The sequence below is a fragment of the Typopeltis vanoorti genome, chromosome 17 (genome assembly GCF_054136105.1).
Source record: "Typopeltis vanoorti isolate ZY-2024b chromosome 17, IOZ_Tvanoo_1.0, whole genome shotgun sequence".
Lineage (NCBI taxonomy): Eukaryota > Metazoa > Arthropoda > Arachnida > Uropygi > Thelyphonidae > Typopeltis > Typopeltis vanoorti.
Window position 1 is genome coordinate 86,514,489 of NC_143565.1, and position 24,434 is coordinate 86,538,922.

General features: G+C 34.7%; 1 protein-coding gene across 1 annotated transcript in view; it reads right to left on the bottom strand.

Annotated features, from left to right (window-relative positions):
- Positions 1-24,434, bottom strand: part of CCT4 (chaperonin containing TCP1 subunit 4) — a 137,089-nt gene that overhangs the window by 10,338 nt on the left and 102,317 nt on the right. The window contains exon 12 of the mRNA XM_090406863.1: positions 3,505-3,739. Within this exon, the coding sequence (XP_090262989.1) occupies positions 3,505-3,739 (235 nt within the window). The remainder of the gene's footprint in view (positions 1-3,504; positions 3,740-24,434) is intronic.

The window sequence follows — 24,434 nt, forward strand, 5'->3', positions numbered from 1 at the left end:
TTGATAGATTTCAAATGCATTAATTAAAATTGTATTCAAAATATATTCCCAAATAACAAAAAGTAACTATAATCCAAGTTACGATCTTTCTGTACTGTAAAAGGTCAGTTAAAATGGATTAACGAAGAATAAAAATTTAAAAGAATTCAAAACGACATAAAAAAATTACATCCGAATAAACTTTTTTATCAACAAAAAAAATTTATGTCGCACAAAATAAGAACACTTAAAAAAAAAAGTCGGTAAAAACATGGTTAAAATGAACTAACGAGCAAAAAACGAAATAAAAATAAAATTTCCCAATCTGTATTCATTGACAAAAAACTCAAAGTTATACGAAATTAAAAAAAAGTTACATGTAAATTATCAGCAAATTGAGAATTTGCTGATAGTGTTCATTGTCATTAATATACAATAATTTAATCTCACATACTCTGTAATCGGTTTTTATCTGCTTTCAATAAAACTCATATATCTAGTTCTAGAGTTTTTTTTATTACTACGGCCTGCTGAACAGTGCTGAAGTACCCAACGTGGCCCTCACGGTGAAAAGTATGGAGATCACTGCTTTAGATCATCAGATTACAATTTTCAAACATCAGAAAATATTACTGTACTTGGAATGTTCAAAGGTCATAAATGAGTAAGGAAGTGTTTAGAAGAAAATGGCACAATTCAAACATTTAATGTAATTTATATAATAAATTGTCTATGGGCCTGAACTCTGGTACATCCATAATTTTAAACTTATAAACTTGGACGTAACAATTATTATAAAAATTATGTTATAGAAACTGAGTGAAATCTTATGTGAAGAAGGAAGTTAGCTCTTCTTACACAAACAGTAAGTTGTTCTAGCCTCCCCCCCCATTTGTGCAAAATGTATGCTTTACATTGAATGAGGTAACAAATAAAGCAGATAATGGTATAACAATGACAGAAACGGCCAGTGCATAACAAAACAGATTGCAGCGTCACGTTCTAGTGCAAACAGCTAAAGGAGAACGAGTCTATGCGACAATAAAAATTCTTATAAATTTATTAATTTTAAACATATTAAATCATATAACAGAACTCTGGAATGTGCCTCGTCATCATCATTAACATTTCCTGATAAGTATCCTGTACAGCCTCAAAGGACGTACAGGCAAATCACAGTCTAACACAATGAAATTTTCATTATTACTGAGTTCTTATTAACACCCCCCCCCTCCAAATAAATCAGATATTTATTAAGTCTCCAATACTGCAAGACCTTGTATTGTGGTCTTCTAAAGCAATGCTAACCACTTTCCTCCATCCAGATCTTGATCTTTTTCTGAGTTAGAAAATATATTATACTCAGCAAACACGATATGGTCTTGTCTTTGCCCACAAATATTCCATGTTTGCTTATGATAGGAGAAAAAACATGGTTGAGAACAATATAATTTCTTGTTAAGTATAATATACAGTGGATTCTGGTTAATTGGATCACATTGGGAATAGCATAATTTAAAGCATCCAATTAAACAAAGTTACATGTTAAGAGTTTAAAAGGCTCATGTACATAAGACAAAACACAAGTTTTTCATTTGTTGTGTAGCAAAATTACTGACTTATACATATACTTAAGCAATTGGCTTTAATGAAAACAAAATATTTGTCTTAAAATAATTTCATTTATATAGATATGGAATTCTTGGTAATGATGTTTTAGGATTGATATCACGAGTGCAGCCTGTTTTTTTTTTTTTTTTTTTTGTTTGTTTTTGATTGATTGCAATTAAACAAAATCAATGCATAAATTTAGTGCAGAATATAATATTGCCTTTCTGCATGGAGCTATAATCCAGCAATAAATTTTCTAGTGCCTTAGGTGGTCATTTGTTCAAGACCTGGAGTGTTACCCTTATCAGATTCTTTTTTCTTCTAATGTCCAAGAACATTATGCAAATGCTTCATAGTTTTTGATGTAGTTCATATCTAATGGGATGTCATTTTCACTATTGACCATATCTGGCATATCCAAAACTGAATGTTTAAAACCACAATAAGCAAAATAATTCTGAATGGTCTTGTTGCTTATTCCTTGCCAACTATTTAAGGCCTGTAAAATATTAACTTTCATGTTGACCTTCTAAGTTATTGTCAACAAGCAGTAATTTTTTTCTTGATGATTTCCTATTATAATTCCATGTCCCAACTCATAAGCTAATTCTTAAAATATTTTAAAAATTAATTTAAAAAATTAATTTTTATTTTTTATAATTTTATAATATTTTATAATTTAAAAAATTAATATCTAAGAATTTCTTCAAAATTCTTAGATATTATCCCCCACACATTTTTGTTCACACAGAGTGGTAAACTCTCCATCTTAATCCCTTTAAAGTATTAAGACCAGATCCCTTTTCCAATAACTAACACTTTTCATTTACTAGTTCCTGACGTATTTGAACAGCATGACACTGGTGTATAATCTATTGCTTTCAGTGATCCAGTGTAGTGTGTTTATAACACAGAGGACCATCTGATGTGGCACAATAAAATAGTTCTGTTTCATCAGTATTGCAGATGCCATTAGCACATTTCTGAATCAAGATTATGTAATTTTTCTAACATTCCATGTGGTAGAGGTTACTAGCTGGCCCAATTAAATAGCACTGTGTCCCAAATCAGCAAAGCAAATTGTTATATTCTCATTTTGTTTTTCCAGACTTGTTCCAATAAAATGACTCATGATTAAACGGAAGGTATTGTATTTTCCAACCCAAGAAAAAACAGTTGCTTTCTTCTTTTCTGATAAGGCAATCAGAACTTTAACATCTGATGCAACTGCTGCTAATGTAAAGACAAATTTGGTTTTTCACAGACTTAAATCTAATTTGCTTTTGGTTTTTGGAGATAAGTTTTGGAAAGTGAATTATACACTAAGTAATGCCATAAATATAGTCCTTTGAACACTGATACCATATATTAACCCTGTCAATTGACTGAAATGATGTGGTGCATGGTGCAGTATCTCATATATTCACAGAAGGCATTTTTCTCACATGGTGATGTGAATGCATAAGCCTCAGATTATTAGCAACTGAGGAAGTTGTTCAACATCAGGCCAAGGAAGAGAGACACTAGTGATGTGTGTCATTGATTAAGTCAAAAAGACTCATGAAGCTTTTTACTATAGCATATGTTTCTTATTCAGTTGCATTTACATAGTAAGGGGTAGCATTCAAAAATTTCTTCTTTAGAATACATTACATCACTTTCATGCAAATTCAAAATTTCTGCACCCTCCCAACAATCCCCAGTTCACAAAGTTTATTACAGAACTTAATGAAACATGCAGTAACAGAGGTATATTACTGTATTCTTAAAATTCTGTATGTGATTATTATTATGGTATGCTGGTAATAAATAATGGTAATTTTATTAAAATAACAAATACACATTTGTAATTCAAAAAAAATTTTTTAAATTTGGGGTTGAAACATTCATGGAAATCAAAATAAATATACTTACCTTTCGGACATTAATGCCAGCGGTTCTCTCTCCTTTAGCATGGCGATTTCGAAGTTCAGTCACTGTAGAGATAGGATGCAATCCAGCATTTTCTGCTAAAGTTAAAGGAATGATTTCCAATGCTTCAGCATATGCTCGGTAACAATAAGCTTCCATACCTGTTAGCGTGCGTGAATACTCAGATAAACGTAATGACAGTTCAATTTCTGGGGCACCTCCACCAGCAATAAGTGCTCTGAAATAACAAAACTGGTAATTAATAAAATTAGGGGATTCTCTTTTTTCATTTAACAACTTAAGCAGTTTTTAAGCACTCTAATTCAAAGGGTTGTTATTAAATTATTAAGTAGTAGGTACTCTCATTGCCAAAGACTACACTAACACAACTATTGGAGACCTAGAATGACTAAAAAATTCCATATTCAGGATTTTTGGATTATCTAGTCCTTCCACCTATGGTACCAATACACCATTATACAAGTTTACCACCACCTTTCCAGGATTATCTGGCTACAAAAGCTAAATGTATTTTTATCCCTTCTCATTTTAACTACCACACACCATTCTGTCTTCACAACAAGCACAGCTGTTTTCTGCAATTAAATACTATAATTCTTTTTTTTTTTTATATTGATCCTACACAAGAGGTTGAGTGACATTAATGCTGATTATGAGGTGCAGATGAGGAATGTTTCTTTCCCCCCCCCCCCCAAAAAAAAAATTAGAGGTTGTAGTTGATTGGGAATACTTCATGAGGAAGGATACTCCAGAGCAGTGGTCTCCAAACTTTTTGATCGTTTGGATTGAGCAATTGATTGAGCAAAAATCTTTACACATTATTTTTATTATTAACAGCTTACAAACATATTTATTACAATATTTAATGTGAACAATGGCCTTGCATTTCTTTCATAATTTCTTGAAATTCTGGTTTGACAGCTTCTGATACTGCAATATGTTGCTTCTTTAAATTATCTGCAATGATTTCTATACGTCTACCAATAATATTTGCTAATAAGGGAATACATTTTAGTTTATCTGAATATTCTTTTCCATGGATTATTTCTACCATTTTTATGGCAGTTGGGAGTACAAGTGTTTCCCCAATGGTGTGTGGCTTTTGGTCTTTTGCAATTAAGAATGCAACCTCCAAAGATGCCTCCAAATATTTATCGTTAATTTTAATGAATTTTTTTAAGTTGTTGGATTGAGAATTACATGTCTTCAAACATCGTTCAAAGAATTGTAAAGATTTGTGTTCATATTCAGGATGTTTAGTTTTTAAGTGTCTTACTAATAATGATGGTTTCATACTTCCATTACATAGCGTCTCATGACACAATACACATGTATGACGAGGTTCATTGTTGACTATCGTTGATGTAAATCCCCATTTCAAGTAGTCTTCTTGATAATTTCAAGCTTTCTTGGGCAAGGTTTTGTTAAGTTTCAGATTAATGTTTTTATCACTTAATTTGACTGATAACGAACTTGTTTAAATAGAAGAATCAATCCTATCTTTTCCTTGTTGTTCGTCTGATGTAGAAGTACTATCATAATTATCTTCAATTCGCAGTTTCTTTGGAGGAAATTTTTTTAACCATTTATCCATATTGTAAGGGTTGATTTGTAAAATTTAAATATAATTCATTTACTATTGATAATATCAAACACTTTTCAAAAATGTAAACAATTTTGATAATATTAATTCACTATTTCTAGTGTAAACGTAAAAGTAAGCACAAAAAGGCATTGGAATTGCACAGAAACAATATATACTAAAAAATCATTAAGCTTACTACTAATAGTCAAATAATTAATACAACTGTGGTGTCATCTGTAGATAGCAGGATAACTAAGCAATTTTCCTTCTCTAGTTGGGCTTATCAACACTAGGATGCTTTACAAAAAATGGCAATGATAAGAAGTAAGAGATTTACTCCCTAGTTTTAAAAAACACGACAGCTTTGCCACGGACGATTATGTGCAAAGTCACCCAATGTGTGCTACTCGCAAATTTAAGTTTACAGGATCTTTATAACATCTTTGTCTATATTAGATATATGTTTAATTGGTGAAAGAAAGTAATATTCTTTATCTTTAATTCATTACTTAATTTTTTTCCTATTAATATAAAACTTTTTTGACGTACCCCCACGTATCCCCTGGGGTACGCGTACCACACTTTGGAGACCACTGCTCCAGAGGATAGAGGTGAATGCAAGAGAGAACAGCCAAAACCTTTTATTCCCATATAGGGAGTAGACAAGGCCATTTTAGCTATCTAACTTTTAGAGACTGAGTTGGCAGTTTGATCTCCAGCAGTAGCCAATCAGAGATAGCTAGCCCAAGATTATCACTAATTATCGACAACTGATGAAGAGACTAGCAAACAAGTGCTGCAATCTTGTGGTGCCTAACCCTAACAGGATATGCTAGTACTATTTCAGACAATAGCATCCCTTTATTGTGAAACTGCAAACACACCAAACCTGCTTCTATTGTCTGAAATAGCACTAGCATATCCTGTTAGGGTTAGGTACCACGAGATGGCAGCACTCGTTTGCTAGTCTCTTCATCAGTTGTCGATAATTAGTGATAGTCTTGGGCCAGCTATCTCTGATTGGCTACTGGATTTTCTTGAGTTCGTGGGATTAAAAACCTGCTTGCCTGTGCCAGAGAATGACTCAACAAAAATTCCTCTAGTCAGTGACAAGACTTGAACTGAAACCTTATTTTAAGTGGCCTAATGCAGAGGATGTAAACACCACTTCAACTGAGCTACAGCAAGTGATGGAATAAAAGAGGAAAAATATTAGCAATTTGGTGTTTTTGCAGTTTCACAGTAAAGGGATGCTGTACAACTGCTGTTCTTGTATTAACCGGTGCAACAGAAAGTGGAAGAGAGCCTGTGTAACTCAGTGAAAGTGGCAAGTGTGTCCACAGCACTAAATTGGCCAAAAAATGGTGATCTAGTTCAGTTCTAGTTGCCAAATAGAGGAACTTTCTCTAAGCCTTTTTTCGACTGGTTCCCAAGTTAGTCAATCACTGGTACGACAAGCAGGTTTTTTCGTCCTGGAAAATCAACTCTAGAACCCACACTATATTGGACAATAAATACACTAGTGGCCAAAATTGTGGAAACTTTTTGGAAACAGTGTATTTTTGAGGTTTGATGCTCATAACACCACTTTATTTTGGTGTAATACCATAAAATTATATATCATTGGAAAGATAATTTAATCAAGAATGTAACACAACAAATTTGTTCAATTATCTGTATTCTATGAAAAGTTACAGCCAAATAACCAGAAAAAAGAAGCACAACTTGCTTAGGTTGATATGAAGTAGCTTTCCTTCATTTGAATGTAACCAATGAGCACGAGTGTTTAGAGAGCCAATCACGTGTCATCTTGTTTTGGCAATGAATCAATAAGGTCACAGTAGGATTCAGCTATTGATGTCATGTATTGGAGCTGAAAGGAGGACACTTGTCAGTGTGTTATGTGATTGCTATCAAATTGGTTGTTTTTTTTTGTGTTCTTTCATTTAGTGAGCTTGTAAAACGTAATAAAATTAAAGAAATGGTGCAAAGAGTTGACTGGTCACCCAAAAAAGTGAACAAGGCTACAGTTATGAAGAAATTAGAAGAAAAATTGGTGGAAACTTAAGCAAAGGTGGCATTTCTAAATTTTTGAGGAGGTATAAGGAGACTCAGTCACTACAAAACCAGACTGGTAAAGGCAGGAAAAGGTGCACAATAGCAAGTGATGATAGAAGAATTGAGAGACTGTGCCTACGTGACAGAAGAAAATCATCTAGGTGTATATAAGATGAAATGGTGCAATACAATGTGAAGTTGAGTGCAAGGACTGTTTGGCGCAGACTGCAGGAATTTGATCTAAATGCTAGAATTCCACGAAAAAAGCCATTTTTATCTCTCAAACAAAGGTTGAAAAGATTAAACTGGGATAAAACCCGTTAACTGGACAGCGGAACAACGGGACAGTGTTATCTGGAGTGATGAGACTAAAATCTCCCTGTTTGGTAGTGATGGCATAAAATACATAAGGAGAAGAATCGGAGAAGATTTGCATCCTGATTGCATTACACCTACCGTGAAACACCCACTTAGTGTTATGATCTGGGGTTGTATGCCATCAAAAGGTGTGGGCAGAATTTGCAAGATTAATGGGAATATAAATGCAGGAAATACATAAATGAAATACTTGAGCCAAACTGAAGCCTTCCGCACGTGATCTTTTCCAAGATAATGAAGCATTTATATTTCAACAGGATTCAGCTCCATGTCATGTTGCTGCTGTGTGCAAAAAGTGGTTTCAGGATAATCATATTCCACTGCTGGAATGGCCTGGGAATAGCCTAGACCATTTGAAAATCTATGGAGCCGACTAAAGAAACTTGTTAGTCAAAAGCAACCCACCAATAAAACCCAATTAATAGAAGCAATAATTCAATCTTGGTTTCACATTATAACAGCTGCAGAACTAAAAAAAACTTGGTTCACTCCATGGGAAGCCGTTGTAAGGCCATCATTAATGCTAAAGGTTACCCAACTAAGTATTAATTCACATTGTGAGAATTTTTGTATATCTCATTTTTTCTGTGTGTTTCACTTTTCTTCTTTATAACTGCTGTTCTAATAAAAAATCCTTCATAAAAGTTATTGGATTACATTCTTGATTAAATTATCTTTCCATTGATACATAATTTTATGGTATTACTCAAAAAAAAAAAAAAAGCGGTTATGAGCCATCAAGCCTTAGAAATACACTTTTTTCCAAAAGGTTTCCACAATTTTGGCCACTAGTGTACAGTGTTAGGATTAGGGCCACGAGATGGTGGTACCTCTCTTCACCAGACACTGTGTATCATTAGTGGTAGTCTTGGGCCAGCTATTTCTGATGCTACCAATGGTGAGTGAACTACCTCCAACAGCCTAGCCTCACCTACTTCTTATATGGGAATAAAAGCCATTAGAAGATTTTTTTTTTATTCTAATTAGGAACTTATATGGAATTGAGTGAATGGGGAAATAAATATTTAAAAAATACTGCAACATCTTACAAAAGCAATGTCTGAATAAAATGTATCGAATGTGTACAAATCCTTCAGAAAGATGAAAAACAAGGAATTGCTGTATGTAAGATCTATTGCTTGGGGCATTTTAGTGTGCCTACAATTCATTTCTGAGATAACTAGTAGTAGCAGTAACATTTGAGATAAAAAAAAAGTTCAGGAGACAGAAAAGTTGAAGCCTTCACCTTTCAAGTAGCTCTTGCTTTACTGATAATGAGCAAAATTTTTATAGCTCTGAAGATGGCGATTCTACCGGTAGTATAGGCATGTCTTTGTGCAACGAAAGATGGGTGATCAGATAGCCACTGAATGAAAACCAGCTTGTTTCCGTCCAGCAACATTTTAGGCTCTTTCCATCTATTCCTAGAGGATTTTTTTTTCCCTTTATGATTGCTAACAACATTAGTAAGTTGAGTACAGCCCACATTCTTGCAGTAAACTTTGGAGCCCAATAGTTATCCATTCATAGGTGAGCCAGGAATTACTGAAGAATTTGATCTGGCAACATTTAAGGCTCATTCCATCTATTTCTAGATGATGATATTCTATTTTTCATAGTGGAACAGACTAACCTTTATGCTTGCAAACAACATCAGCAAGTTGAGTACAGTCAACATTCTCAGAGTAAACTTTGGAGCCCAATAGATATCAATATGCTACTATGTTTATAGCACTCTTGATTGTGCAATGTATCGTGAAAAATCCACTCTTGAAATGTACTGGTCTAGAATGGAAAGAGCCAAGAATAGAAGCTGAACACACCAAAGTTTTGTGATGTTAAGACTGAAAAACAATTCAGTCCTGTCATGAAATAATTGCATTTTCAGAATAATGAGGAATATAATCAAGATAGACATCATTGTCCAGTCCTCAATAAAATTTATGATTTTCTGATAAAAATTCATCAGAAATTTAGATCCTATACATTCCTGAGAGAGTATTGATGAATGTCTTATGCCATTCAAAGGCAGACTGAAATATAAGCACTATATTCTCCAAAAGAAAGCAAAGTGTGGGGTAACATTTTTTATGCTTTGCAAAGTGGATAACTTTGGGATTTCAAACCTTATAGGAAAGCAGACTGTACTTGAGCATGATAAATATTTATATCTCCCCTTATTGATGCAAGTACAATAGTAATGCAGTTATTAGACACTTGACTGGGGAAAGCTTACTATGTTACAATGGGCAACTGCTATATACAGGGTGTTCGGGATAAATTTGACAGTTTCGTAAGGAAAAAGAAAATCTTCTTTGTATCTATTAAATTTAATGAATTGACAAAAAAACATTACAGGCAGAGTTAATTACAATACTATCAACAAGATTTACTCAAAATAACCACCATTAGCATCGATCACAGCTTCAATTCTGCTTCAGAACCTCGAACAAGCTGATGCTACAGTCTCCCTGGGAAGGGCCGCAAAAACTGTTTTAATTTTATCCATTAACTGGGCTTTTGTATTACTGGAAGTGCGATTGGTGTCTTTTTCAACTGCGCCCCATACAAAATAATCCATGGGGTTAAGGTCTGGGGAGTTTGGAGGCCAAACATTTGGACTGGTGAAGTCGTAGAAATTTTCAGACAACCATTTTTGACTTTTCCCAGAGGTGTGGCAAGGGGCCGAATCCTGCTGCCATACATACGGCCTACCATTGGCTACCCTTGTTATCCAGGGCTTGACTACAGTTAGCAACTCCACGAACAAAGCCCGAATTCCAATGCCAGGGTTCTTCAACACCTGTTCCTGCAGATTTGCGAGGAATTCTGCTGTACGAACGCAATCAGATCGTCTGCTAGGGATCTTTCTTCTTGCTACATCCTCGTAGTCACCATTGCAAGTCTCTAGTTCATGCCTGATTGTTTTTACTGTATTCAGGGAGCATTGGGCAGCAGTCGTAATATCCTTATTTTGATGGTGGGCACGAATCATCATGATACAAGTTATTCTCTTCCATGATTCAGGTGGGTTCCAGCTATCCATCCTTTCTGACATCTTGTATATGAATGAAGAAGGGTCCAAACTTTTAAATGAAGAGAAGTGTGTGTTAATACATGTAACTTACGGAAAAATATAATTAATTATAAATATGTCAAATTTATCCCGAACACCCTGTATGTCCTGAACTCACCAATTTGCTTTTACAGCATCGTGCAATAGTTATGGTACTGTAAATACAAAGAGAGGAGACATGCCTCCAGATCTAGAATCAGGAAAGCCATCAAAGGAGGAAATGTGAGCTTATCAGTATGGGAAAGTCTTTGCATTACGTTGGAAAGACAAAAAAAAAAAAAAAAAAAAAAAAAAAAGATGTTTTTCTGCTGTCTTCCTCGCACAATCCATCAATGGAATCTACGGAGGGCAAGATTTCAATAAAGACAAACCCACTGCTGCATGTGCATACAATTACATATAGGTGGAGTCAACAATTGCAATCACCAGCTATCATTTCACTCAGTAATGAAGCATAAAAATATTACAAAAAGGTGTTGGACATATATTGGATATCATCATTTGTAACAATTTCCTCCATAAGGCAAAGAAACCTTATGTCAGAGAATGCCAAAAGCAAGGGATTCTAAATTAGCCAATCTCTGGAAGGTAATGCCAGATTTCACATAGACACAGGTATCAACTTTGTGGTGAAAAAGAATGGGAACCAGAGGTGGACAATAGCAAATATAGCTGCAATCCAAGTTTTTGTCAGGAATAAGATGCCTGGTCTGGAAAACTGCAAATGATGGTGAAATGTCATTTGTGTTTTTTTTTTTTTTTTTTTTTTTGGGGGGGGGGGGGGCTCGACACTGTTCCCCACATACCATACTACTCACTCAATTATGATATCATATCATAATTACAATAATCATAAGAAAAAATTTGAGTGCTCTCAACTTCCATTTTTTTTTTTTAATGGAACTATATTCAAATGATACAGAATTAACTCCCACTACATCACCTTACTATAAAGATGTTTGCTATAGTGGGAAATATCTTTATAGTCAACTTGCTAGTCCTATAATATCAATACTTTTCTAAAAGAAATTCACTACAGTAAACTTTCCAATATCACCACTGATGGCTGTAGGACACCATACTGCTCCTTTTAAAAAAATTCTATTATTCTTTTATTTTTTTATTTGAATCCCAAAAATGAAAGGCTGTTTGCCTATAATATGTTTGGAGTATTAGTCATATGGGCTCACCCATATGACTCCAACATATGACTGGTTAGATACCATTCATGTTGGAGGTTTAATGGAATATTAACAGTATGAGAAAGGATTAAACCTAATTTTAATGCTTCCAATATTTCGTCTCTGTCACAGAGACATCATAAGGGATTACAAACATTTTTTATAACAACACACACACACACACACACACACTAGTGAGTGAAACTAAAGTCCTAATCTAGTTGGTGACCGTATATGGGCATTTGCAGGTGGCCTAGGATGTAAAGAGAGATCTCTAATAATCAATGTTTCCCAAATTTTTGGAAGTTTAATGCAACCATATTTTTTTAAATTAGGTTGATTCCTGAGTGCAGATGCAACGAACAGTCTTTCTTTTCTGAATTTACAATGGTGGAGCATAGTGGTTATTTTCAGGATATCCTGTGAGTTGTATCCAAAACATGGTCTGCAAGACCAGATTGACCAGATCGTGACTGCAGTTGTATGACTTGTGTTCTTCTAACTGGATGGATGCTGATCTACCTGTCTGTCCAAAGTAAGCCAGTTTAAAGGCACAAGGAACTCTATATACTCCAGGCACTGAAAGAGGAGGGAACTGGTCTTTGCTGGAATGGATAAGGGTAGCAAGTTTATGGTAGGGCTTAAAAGCTGTAGGGAGGTTGTACTTTTTTAAAGATCTGGCTATTTTTTCTGATGTACCATGGATGTAAGGTATGGTGATGGCATTTCTGAAGTCCTTCTGAAGAGATGGTCGAGGAATGGGAAAGAACTTGATTGCTTTTTTAATTCTGTAGTCACTGTAGCCATTGGAAAGGAAGGTGTTGTGTATATGTTTGAATTCTGTAGAAAGAGCAGTTTCACTGGAACAAAGATTGTGGGCTCTACTGGTTAGAGTGTTAGTAATGCCATATTGCTGAGAGGGGTGGTGGTAGGAGAGTTTGTGAATGTATCTGCCTGTGTGAGTAGGTTTTCTATATATATATATAAAGAAAGAAAGAAAGGCTACCATTAGGAAGGCATGTTACTAAGGTGTACAGGAAGAGTAAACTACTGTTATTTTCCTTTTCCATCGTAAACTGGATTCTTGGATTTAGACTAGTCAGGTAACTGAGGAAGGAATCTAATGTGTCTGGGCCATGAGGCCAAATAGAGAACACATCATCTACATATCTTAGCCAGATAGGTTTTAGAGGGGGAAGAGTATGGATAGTTTTTCAAAATTTTCCATGTAAAAATTGGTGAGAGGGAGGAACCCATGGCAGTTCCCTCTATCTGTTTGGATTTTGTTCTTCCAAGAAAAATAACCAGAGTTGATGGCAAAGAGATCTAAGATATCAGAAGGAAAAACGTTTTTTTTTTAAGAGTGTTAAGGTGTCAATTAGGAAAATATTGGTAAACAGTGAGATGATGTCAAAGCTGACCAATATGTCTGTATTATTTAAAGTATGATTTTCAATTAAGTTTTTAAAGTGGGTAGAGTTTTTTTTACATAGGATGTGGTAAGACCAGTGAGGGGGGGGGGGGGTCAAAGAGTTAGCTAGCTGTTTTGATAATTTGTAGCAATGTGCACATTGGTGGCATCTACTATAGGTCTTAGGGTTGAATTAGGTTTGTGGATTTTCAGTAATCGTATATCCGGGGTGGAGAACTGAAAGGTTGAGTTTTTTTGTAATTTCAGGAGGCCAGGAAGACACTTTTTTAAGTAGGTTTTTTAACTTTTGAGTTTTTGTGGGATCGTGTTCAAGTGGTACGTAGCAGTGCGATCACGGAGAATGATATCCTTTTTACGTTTATATTCTGAGGCGTTAAGAACGACAGTAGCATTCCTCTTATCAGCTGTGGTGATGACAATGCTTTTTTCTTTCCTTAATTTTCTGAGGGCAGAGAGTTGACTGGAAGATAAATTAATTTTTGGAGGTGAAGACCGAGAGAGAATGTTAGCTACGTCAAGTCTGATGCTATTAGCTGTTTCTGGGACTAAGTGACAGATTCCACTTTTCGATGTTGTACATAATATCCAATACCGGAACTTCTTTAGGTGTGACAGCAAAGTTATGTCCGAGGCTTAGAGCACTAACGGCATCTTCGCTAAGTCTTTTAGAAGACAGGTTGACTACTGTATGGAGTGGTTGAACTTGAGGTGGTGGTTTAGATTTACACAGGTTATTGAACATTTTGATATGCTGATTTTTTATTTTTTTGGAATTCTTTCTGAGATGCTAAAGAGAAGGGACCAAAGTTCTGGATTGAATATAGCGGAGATCTCTGATTGTAATGAGCAAATGGCAGCATTTGTAGTAGCGAGGTTGGTGCGAGTAGTGGCTGCTCTCGTAAAAGTGCTAGAATAGCACATTTGTATATCAAGAGGGTTTTATTAGATTTAAATTTGGTTTTAAGCCTAACAAAGTTAGGAATAACTCTGGAGTCCCGGCATCTTTTTAAAAAAGCCAGCCGATTTAATTATCTGGATAAGCGTAGTTTCGACTTACCGTATTGTTTTGCTCTGCATGCTATTTCTTCACCATGAATGATCAGAATCTGTGTTGAGGGAAAGAAAAAAGCATTGTCATCACCAGAGCTGATAAGGAGAATGCTATTGTTCTTAACGCCTCAGAATATAAACGTAAAATGGATATCATTCTCCGTGATTGCACCACCTACATACCACTTGAACACGATTTGACAAAAACTCAAGTTAAAAAAACCTACTTAAAAAAGTGTCTTACTGGCCTCCTGAAATTACAAAAAAACTCAAACCTTTCAGTCCCCCCCCCATATATGATTACCGAAAATCCACAAACTTAATTCAACCCTAAGACCTATAGTAGATGCCACCAATGCACCTTGCTACAAATTATCAAAACAGCTAGCTAACTCTTTGACCCCCCCCCTCACTGGTCTTACCACATCCTATGTAAAAAACTCTACCCACTTTAAAAACTTAATTAAAAATCGTACTTTAAATAATACAGACATATTGGTCAGCTTTGACATCATCTCACTGTTTACCAATATTTCTCTAATTGACATCTTAACACTCTTAAAAAACGTTTTTCCTTCTGATATCTTAGATCTCTTTGCCATCAACTCTGGTTATTTTTCTTGGAAGAACAAAATCTACAAGCAGATGGAGGGAATTGCCATGGGTTCCTCCCTCTCACCAATTTTTACATGGAAAATTTTGAAAAACTATCCATAGACTCTTCCCCTCTAAAACTTTCTATCTGGCTAAGATAATGTAGATAATGTAGACGATGTGTTCTCTATTTGGCCTCATGGCCTAGACACATTAGATTCCTTCCTCAGTCACCTGACTAGTCTAAATCCAAGAATCCAGTTTACGATGGAAAATAACAATAGTTTACCCTTCCTAGACACCTTAGTAACAGGCCTTCCTAATGGTAGCCTTTCTTTCTTTATATATAGAAAACCTACTCACACAGACAGATACATTCACAAACTTTCCTACCACCACCGCCCCTCTCAGCAATATGGCATTGCTAAAACTCTAACCAGTAGAGCCCACAATCTTTGTTCCAGTGAAACTGCTCTTTCAACAGAATTCAAACATATACACAACACCTGCCTTTCCAATGGCTACAGTGACCACAGAATTAAAAAAGCAATCAGGCCCTTTCCCATTCCCCGACCATCTCTTCAGAAGGACTTCAGAAATGCCATCGTCATACCTTACATCTGTGGTACATCAGAAAAAATAGCCAGATCATTAAAAAAAATACAACCTCCATACAGCTTTTAAGCCCTACCATAAACTTGCTATCCTTATCCATTCCAGCAAAGACCAGTTCCCTCCTCTTTCAGTGCCTGGAGTATATAGAATTCCTTGTGCCTGTAAACTGCCTTACTTTGGACAGACAGGTAGATCAGCATCCATCCAGTTAGAAGAGCACAAGTCATATATCTGCAATCACGATTATGGTCAATCTGGTCTTGCAGGCCATGTTTTGGATACAACTCACAGGATCTCTTGAAAAAAACCACTATGCTCCGCCATAGTAAATTCAAAAAAGAAAGATAGTTCGTTGAATCTGCATCTGCAATCAGGAATGAACCTAATTTAAACAAATATGGTTGCATTAAACTTCCAAAAATTTGGGAAACATTAATTATTAGATCTCTCTTTACATCCTAGGCCACCTGCAAATGCCCATAGAGGGTGCACGACCTAGATAGGACTTTAGTTTCACTCACTAGTGTATTGTATTTGTGTGTGTGTGTTGTTACAAAACGTTTTTGTAAACCCTGAAGATGTCTCTGTGATGGAGACAAAATATTGGAAGCATTAAAATTAGTTTTAATCCTTTCTCAGTGCTGTTAATATTCCATTAAACCTCCAACATGAATTCTTCACAGCACTTAAGCCTCAACACACGGACAATGGTTAGATAATTTGGGAACTTTGTCTTAGATACCAAACACAGAACTCTTTTCAAGCCACTTGAGGCCTCCAATAAACAGAGTGATCTCACACCAAGAAATAAAATTTATCTCTCATCTCGCCTAGAAACATTCACGTGTGTCTGTTCATATGGACTTGTCTAATCAACATACAAATGCTACTCGGAAAATAAGCTGGCTTCCGTGCACTTTAATATTTTAAAAATCATAAATCTCATAACTGAATATTTTATTTATTTTTTTTTAACTGGCAAAATCTTGACAAAGCATATTATTATAGTTACTCTGTTCAGATTTAGCCAAGATGCCACTGCTGGAAGGATAATAAAATTTTATTATACCTGAATATTCTTAATGTCCTTTCTGAGAAACCAGTAGACCTATTAAGTTTTTTTTTTTTTTTTTTGGTTAAAACTTTTTTTATTACAAAATTATATACAGCAAATAAAGGTTTGTCCTTCCCCAAAATATTAATATAATAACGGGTTGCAGAACCTATATACATTACTGCTCTGCATACAGATAGTGAAGAAACAGAAGCAATCTACTGTATTCATAATGTTGGGTATTCATTTAATGTTTAAGGGCATTAAACACCAAGAACAAGATAAATAAGATAGTAATAGCTGAATATTTTGCTGGATTTCAAACTAGCATCCTTATGGGTGCAAGAAACTTGTCACAATACAAATTAGTGTTGAAAACAATTCAAATTGTAACAGAAAAATAAAAAAATAATAATTTAAGTCTGAACACAGCAGTCTCTTATGTTAGATAAAAAGAATTTACACTTGTGGAGCCAGTCTCAAAATGACTGTCTTTCAAGTTTCAGGTAATTAATGCCGCTATGTTTGTTAAGTGAGCGTGTTTATTATTGATGTTGATTTCAGAAACAGTCTCTCCAACTTGTAACGACTTTCATATAGCACTATAATTTTCTTCCGTCTGATGCTATGTGAAAGAGGAACCAAAGCATGGCTGGCTAATCCTGACTTGACATAATAATATTAAGCAAATATATTTCTTGTATTCTCAAATAAATTTGTTGTATCCTCACCTGCTCCTTTAGTGAGCAAGCGAGGAGTACTAGTTTGAATTGTGGTGAGTGGAAACAATTCAATATAATAATAATATAATCTCTTTAAAATAGAGATTATATTATTTAGTACTTTAAATTTATATAACCTGGATATAGGAAAAGTTGTTTTAGTCATATGTATGAGAAAGGGACAGGTAGTCCTCAACTTACGATGGCCAAAAATTATTATTAAAAATTCTCTAATTTAACTTTGCCACCAGCATATACATACATATATCACATTGCTTTTATATACTCATCGCAGCGTTGCCATTAGTCAACAAGCAAAGCCTATCACCATTTTGCAATAGCAGCTACCATGATTCACTCACTTCTAACTTATCACAGCCTTTGGCACGCTCGTTGTTAATCAGCAGTTGAAGTGTTCATTTCTCTTGTTGCAATTTTTGTATCTCATCGTAACCCTATCATGCCCAATAAGAGAAGTAATACTACTGATGAAAATTCCAACATAAAAAGGTGAGGAAAGCTTTAAGTTTAGATGTTAAAATGAAGGTCATTAAAGCATACGACAAAGGAAAGACAGTTGGTGCGAGAAGAAAAACTATCGCATTCAACTGTTTCAACAATCATAAAAGATAAATCAAGAATAATGGAGCAGCTAAAGGGGCAGTTAATATGAAATGCACAATTTTAACGAAAAAAAGAGAAGCCAATTCATGAAATGGAGAAGCTTTTAATGATATGGATAGATGATCAAATCCACAAGAATATTCCCCTCAATTTGTTTACGATTCAAACAAAAGCACACAGCTTATTTGACAATTTAACGAAACAACAAGAATATAAATACAGTGAGCATACATTTAACGCTAGTAAAGGTTGGTTTTATCGATTCAAAAGCCAATTTAACTTACATAACATACAAATAACGGGAGAAGCTGCTAGTTCCGATTTTGAAACTGCTGAAATTTTCAAGAAAAATATGAAAAAGATGATAAAAGAGGAAGGCTATTTGCTAGAGCAGATTTTCAACGTAGATGAAACTGGACTGTTCTGGAAAAGAATGCCAGAACAAACTTACATTCACAGAGAAGCTACATCGGCACCTGGTTTTAAGGCATTTAAAGATAGGATTGCACTTCTTCTTGGAGGAAAAGCTGCTGGTTTTAAATGAAAAACATTTCTTGTTTGCTGTTCACAAAACCCCAGAGCTTTGAAAAACATTGACAAGAATAAGTTGCTGGTTTACTACAGGAGTAATCCTAAGGCTTGGATGACCATTGTTTTATTCGAAGACTGGTTCTTAAATTGTTTTATTCCAGAAGTATGTGCCTACTCTCTTGAAAAAACATTCCTTTTAAAATTCTATTGCTGCTTGACAATGCTCCAGGACATCTTCTTCACATTTGACGATTTGAATGAAAATATAAACGTGATATATCTACTGCCCAATACAACAACTGATTCAACCTGTGGATCAAGGTTCGATTGCTACATTCAAGACATTATCTGAAAACTACATTTTCTCAAGCGATAACAGCAATGGACAACGATGCTATAACATTACACGATTTTTGGAAAAATTACAATATTAACCAATGCATCCAGAACATTGAACTTCATGGAAGGAAGTATCGGAACAATGTATGTGAGGAATTTCGAAGAAGGTACTACTGCGGGAGACACTCGAAGAGTACAACGAGCATAGTATGTTAGAACAAATTGGTGAAGAAATCGATAAAATTGCAAGAAAAATGGATCTAGAAATCAATATTACTGATATAGAAGAATTAGCAGATCACGAGGAAGGTGAACTGACTGATCAAGACTTGATTTTCCAAAACAAAAGAGTTGTAGAAGAAAGGAATAATGAGAAAGATGAAGAGAAATCGTTAAAAAAATTTACTCTAAAAGGATTAGCTGAAGTATTTTCTAAACTAAATCAAGGACTTCAGCAATTTGAAAATATGGATCAAGACACTGATCGCTTCGCTAAAGTTGAAAAGCGAATTTGAGAAGCAGTCAGATGTTATTGCAAAATATATATTATGAAGAAAAAAGAAAAAACCCAACAGACAACATTAACCAATTTTCTGATTAAAAAAGCTACTCCCAATCATGAGAAATAACCATATTGTCCAAATGAGTGGCAGTTACTCACCTGTTTAATTAAAAACACCATTAATAAGTTTTTTGTTTATGTTAAGTAATATTTAAAGGAATTTCAAATGAAAGTGCACATTTTTGATATGTGTTTATGTATTTTTTTCTTAAAATTTTCTTTCTTAATTTTGTATTTATATGTGCTAATAAAAATTCATAAATGAATATGTAAGTTTATACATTTTTAACTGTTTTAAGTTAAACAGAAACCTAATTTATGAAAATATTATAACAGAAATCAAACAAATCAAGAATTAAAAAAAGTCCTCGACTTAATTCAGAATCAACTTACGACAGAGATGTTGGCACAGAACCCAGCTGTAAGTCGGGGACTACCTGTATACATATATTTTATAGGGGTTGCAGTCATTGGCTAAAAATTTGTGGCAAGGTTCTATGGCAAGAGCTGCATCATCATCAGAATGAATAGGCCCGATTCTATGAGTTAGTGCACCACCATCATACAATCCAATGAATAATGGTGCTGGTTTGAAATTCAGCAATATATCAGCTACTTAACAAATATCTTATTTTGTTCTTGTTTAATACCCCCATACTATTGGCCTGGAAATCTTTGCAAATGCCATAGCATTATTCTCGTATATATTGCGAAAATGTTTTTATTAATTGTGAAGATAATTCAATTTTAACTAATATTTTAAAGAGTATTTCTTTTTACTGCATTAAAGGATTTTTCATAATACAGTAAAACCCCTTTTTTACACTTTTCAGGGGACTGATGGAAAAAAGTGTAAATAGCAGGAAATGTAAAAAAAAAAAAAAACATTTAAAAAAAGGCTAAAGGATGACTTACTACTAGTATGTGAGTCTACATACTCGATTACAAAATTTAATAACTGAAAATAAATGAATTTAGAATTACTTACATTTATCTATTTAAAAAAATCTTTATTTTTTTTTTTTTTTTTTTTTTTTTTTTTTTGGACATAGCACCAGATTGCTTTGCATTGAATTCAATGCTTGACCTGTTTTCTACTATCGTGTTCAAAGTGGACATGGAGAGTCCAAGATCTTTTGCTAAATGCACACGTGTTCCGGCATGCCAATCTACACGTTGCAGAATTGCCATCTTTTCTTCTACCGAAATACATTTTCTTTTTTTTTCCCTCCATGTTACTAACATGGATAATCCACCACCGCAACTTGAAAGCAACTTTCACACGCTAAATTACATAGCAGAAATTCTGCAATATCAATTTGTACTGTGATTGAAAAATCACGGTATCTCTCATCACTACTTCAAACGTGCAAGTCACCATGATGGCGGAAACAAAACTTACAGCCGAAAGCAACGCCACGTGGGAATAGAAATGCGCATATTTACGCAGAAATCGATTCGAAAATCAGCATTGCCACCCGAGAAAAAAATGCAAATCACAGGAAATAAAGTCCACATCAAGTTGTTAATGGCGTAAAATATATCATAAGAATAGGCCTTACAACGGGACCAACGGAAAATGACGTATATGGCAGGAAAACGTAAATTGCGGGAACGTAAAAATGGGGTTTTACTGTATATAAACAGGATATGAGTATTCAGGGTTGCATTCTGTTTGTCAATTGACTTTTAAAGTGAAGATTGAATCAATACATGAATGACCCTTTCTAAACCTTTCATTTTTCTACTGAATGATTTCTAATTTGTATTGTTATTTATTATGTTAGAGGTGCTGAAATCATTGTATGTCTATAGGTTTTCATAATAATTATATTCCTTTTACTTCTGATATTTATATTACTTTGTACTTTAATTTCTTTGTCTAGATCAGGGATGGGGAACCTTCAGACACTGGAAAGCAGCATATAACCTTCACAGAGTCCTCATAAGGAGTTCATATATAATAAATTTTGCTAAAATGATAGAGGTCATATCCACACACTATGAATACTGATATCACAACATTAAAAATCTATTAAAACTCTCAAGTGTCTTATTTATTTACAAAAAAATTTAATTCAAGAATAGAGTTCTACAAACTAAACAACTCAACAGTTAATAAAACTTCATTATCTTCTAGGAATACAAGTGCTATGTCAATTTATTTAACTAAGTAGTACAAAATAACTTATTTGAGACTGCTTATTGTTGGATAAGAAGCAGATATTTGGTTTCAGCATTGTTGTCTTTAGCTTCAATTGGTCTTCCGGGTGATTGCTCGTCATCTGTAATCTCAAGCACATCTTAATCTGAATCATGTACGCAAATGCTGATTCACAACCGTAGGTTGTACTGAAACAAATATGTTGAGCATATTGATGCATTTTTGGATACTCGACAATCTTCCACATTTCAACAGGATCTTTCTTACTGTGACAGAATATTGCCTTCTGAGAGCTAAATCAGCTCCATTTGTAAATTTTCAGGTGTACTAGAGACATCAACCATATGTGGTTGGAAAGCCAGTTTTAGATCATGTTTCTCAAAATCTTTAATCTTGTCATTGTATTCTGCAATCAATGAGTCTAAGACACTGTTGTATTTATCATGAAAATTATGGAAACAACTATCATTTTAAAGTAAAACTTTAGTTTAATATAAACCAAAATAAACACTTGCCATTTTCACTTTCACTTTAAGGAGTATACACATATATACAAAGAAACAAGCTGCACTACAATCTACATGGCATGCTAAAGTTACTGACCAAGCATTACAACTGTTTGCCTGACCTCTAGTTAAAAAAAAAAAAAAAAAAAACTCTTACTTATATCAAAGCTAGAGTCTTATTATTATCATTATCATCTATTAGGTTACAAAATTAGATTAAGCTGGAGAGCAACATCAAAAAAGGAAAAAATTAATAAATAATAAATAAATAAAGGGGTGTTTAAAGGGTCAAAGCTGTATAACTGAGAGGAGACCTCCACATAGCCTTTGAAGGAATGCAGAGAACCAACAAGGGCTTCTGACCTAATGTCCAATCCCAACCTTCTCATGGTGCACCCTGTTGGGTATCTACTTTGATACTGAACGAACGAGGATGGGCTGGCAATTTGGGATTTAGCCGACCAAATTGTATTCTTATTGGTTAAACAAAAATAAAAAATGATGCTACAACATGACAAAATTTCATGCCGGCTGGGCCATCGCCCGGTTAAACAAGGCCCCCATTGTTTTCGCCAGGGAACCAGGGTGAACAGCGAAAAGTCAGCTACTGGAACAAATCTGAAACCACACCCCAACTCAGCATCACCAGAGTTAAAGATCGGTATTATCAACATAAGAAGCCTAAATGGCAAAGAAATGGAGCTAGCTGATAAATTAGAAAAGTACCAGATCGACATAATAATGGTGACGGAAACTAAAAAGACAAAAACTGGCGAGATCTTTCTGAGCAATAAATACAAAATTCAGGCAATGACAATCAAGGAAAAGAAGGGGTAGCCATAGTATTCAACACAAAATACGAGGCTAATCTTCTTGAATGGCAGTCAGTCTCAAGTAGAGTAATGTGGGCAAATATGAGAATGGGGAACTGGACAATGAGACTTATTTGTGCCTATGGTCCCACAGAAGGTTCTACTAAGGTAGAAGTGGAGGAATTTTTTGATGCTTTAGAAAAAGCAACTGACACAACGAAAAAGGAAAAGTTGGTCCTTGTTGGGGATCTAAATAGCAGAGTAGGAAATGATTGTGAGACATACAAAAATATTTTGGGAAAATTTGGAGAAAAGAGCAAAGCTAATAATAATGGCAAATATCTGTTGGATTTCTGCTCAGGACATGGACTGGTTATTACTAACACCATGTTCCAACATAAAAATGTGCACAAATTCACATGGAGAGAAGAGGCTAGGAATAAGAAAAGTCTCAATGACTATGTTATTGTTGATAGTGATGTTTTCTCCCTGGTGCAGGACACCAGAGTGTACAGAGGATTTGAAATTGGAAGTGATCACTATTTAGTCTTGAGCAGGATAAAACTGAATTTCATATTGAAAGGAATAACATGTAAAAAAGTTTTAAAGTGAATAAAAGTTGAGCAGCTCTCAGATGTGAACTGTAGACTAAAATACACAAAGATTATTGCAGAAAAAATGAAAGAGTGTCAGAACAGGAATCAAACCTTGGAGATTCACTGGCAAACTCTGAAGAAAACATTGATTGATTCTGCCAGAGAGGCATGTGGTGAGGTTGTCTGCAAGGATAAAAAAATCAGAACTCCCTGGTGGACACAGGAAGTTAAAGAGGCAGTGAAGGAAAAGAAGAAAGCATATCAAAAGTTCCTGGCAAATAAGTCAGCTTGTGCTCTTAGAGAATATAGAGACAAATGCAAGAATGCTAAACACTGTTTAAAACTAGTTAAACAAAAGGCATGGGAGGACTTGGGCAAAAATATAGAAAATAAATATCAAGGTGGTAAGATATTCTGGAGGTTGTTGAAGAAGCTTAGAAATGGAGGAAAGAGTGCTGTAGACAGAGTTAAAGATGATAAAGGTGACATGAAAACGGGAGAAAAGGATATCCTTGAAGTATGGAGTAATTACTTTGAAAAACTACTTAATGAAACAAGCAGTGACGACAGCACAGTGTTAAGAAACACTGACCAGTATGCAGCCAGGAATACATATCCATACTTGAAGTATAAAAAGCCATCAAAGACTTGAAATGTTTAAAGGCAGCTGGAGTAGATGATATTCGACCAAAAATGCTGAAGTATGGTGGTATAAGAGTCTTACAGTGGCTGAACTGCATAGTTCAGAAAGCCTGGACAGAGGGACAAATTCCCGATGATTGGAGTAGAGCTCTCATAGTACCCATATATAAAAAGGGATATAAAACTGAACGTGAGAATTACAGAGGTATTTCCCTACGTGTTCCTGGCAAGATCTATGGAAGAATTGTGGAAGAAAAGCTTGGTGAAGAACAAGCTGGATTTAGGCAAAACAGAGGCTGTCAGAATCAGATCTTCACTTTATGACAAATAGTCGAGAAAGCATGGGAATATAACAAAGATCTGTATTTAAGTTTTGTCGATTTGGAAAAGT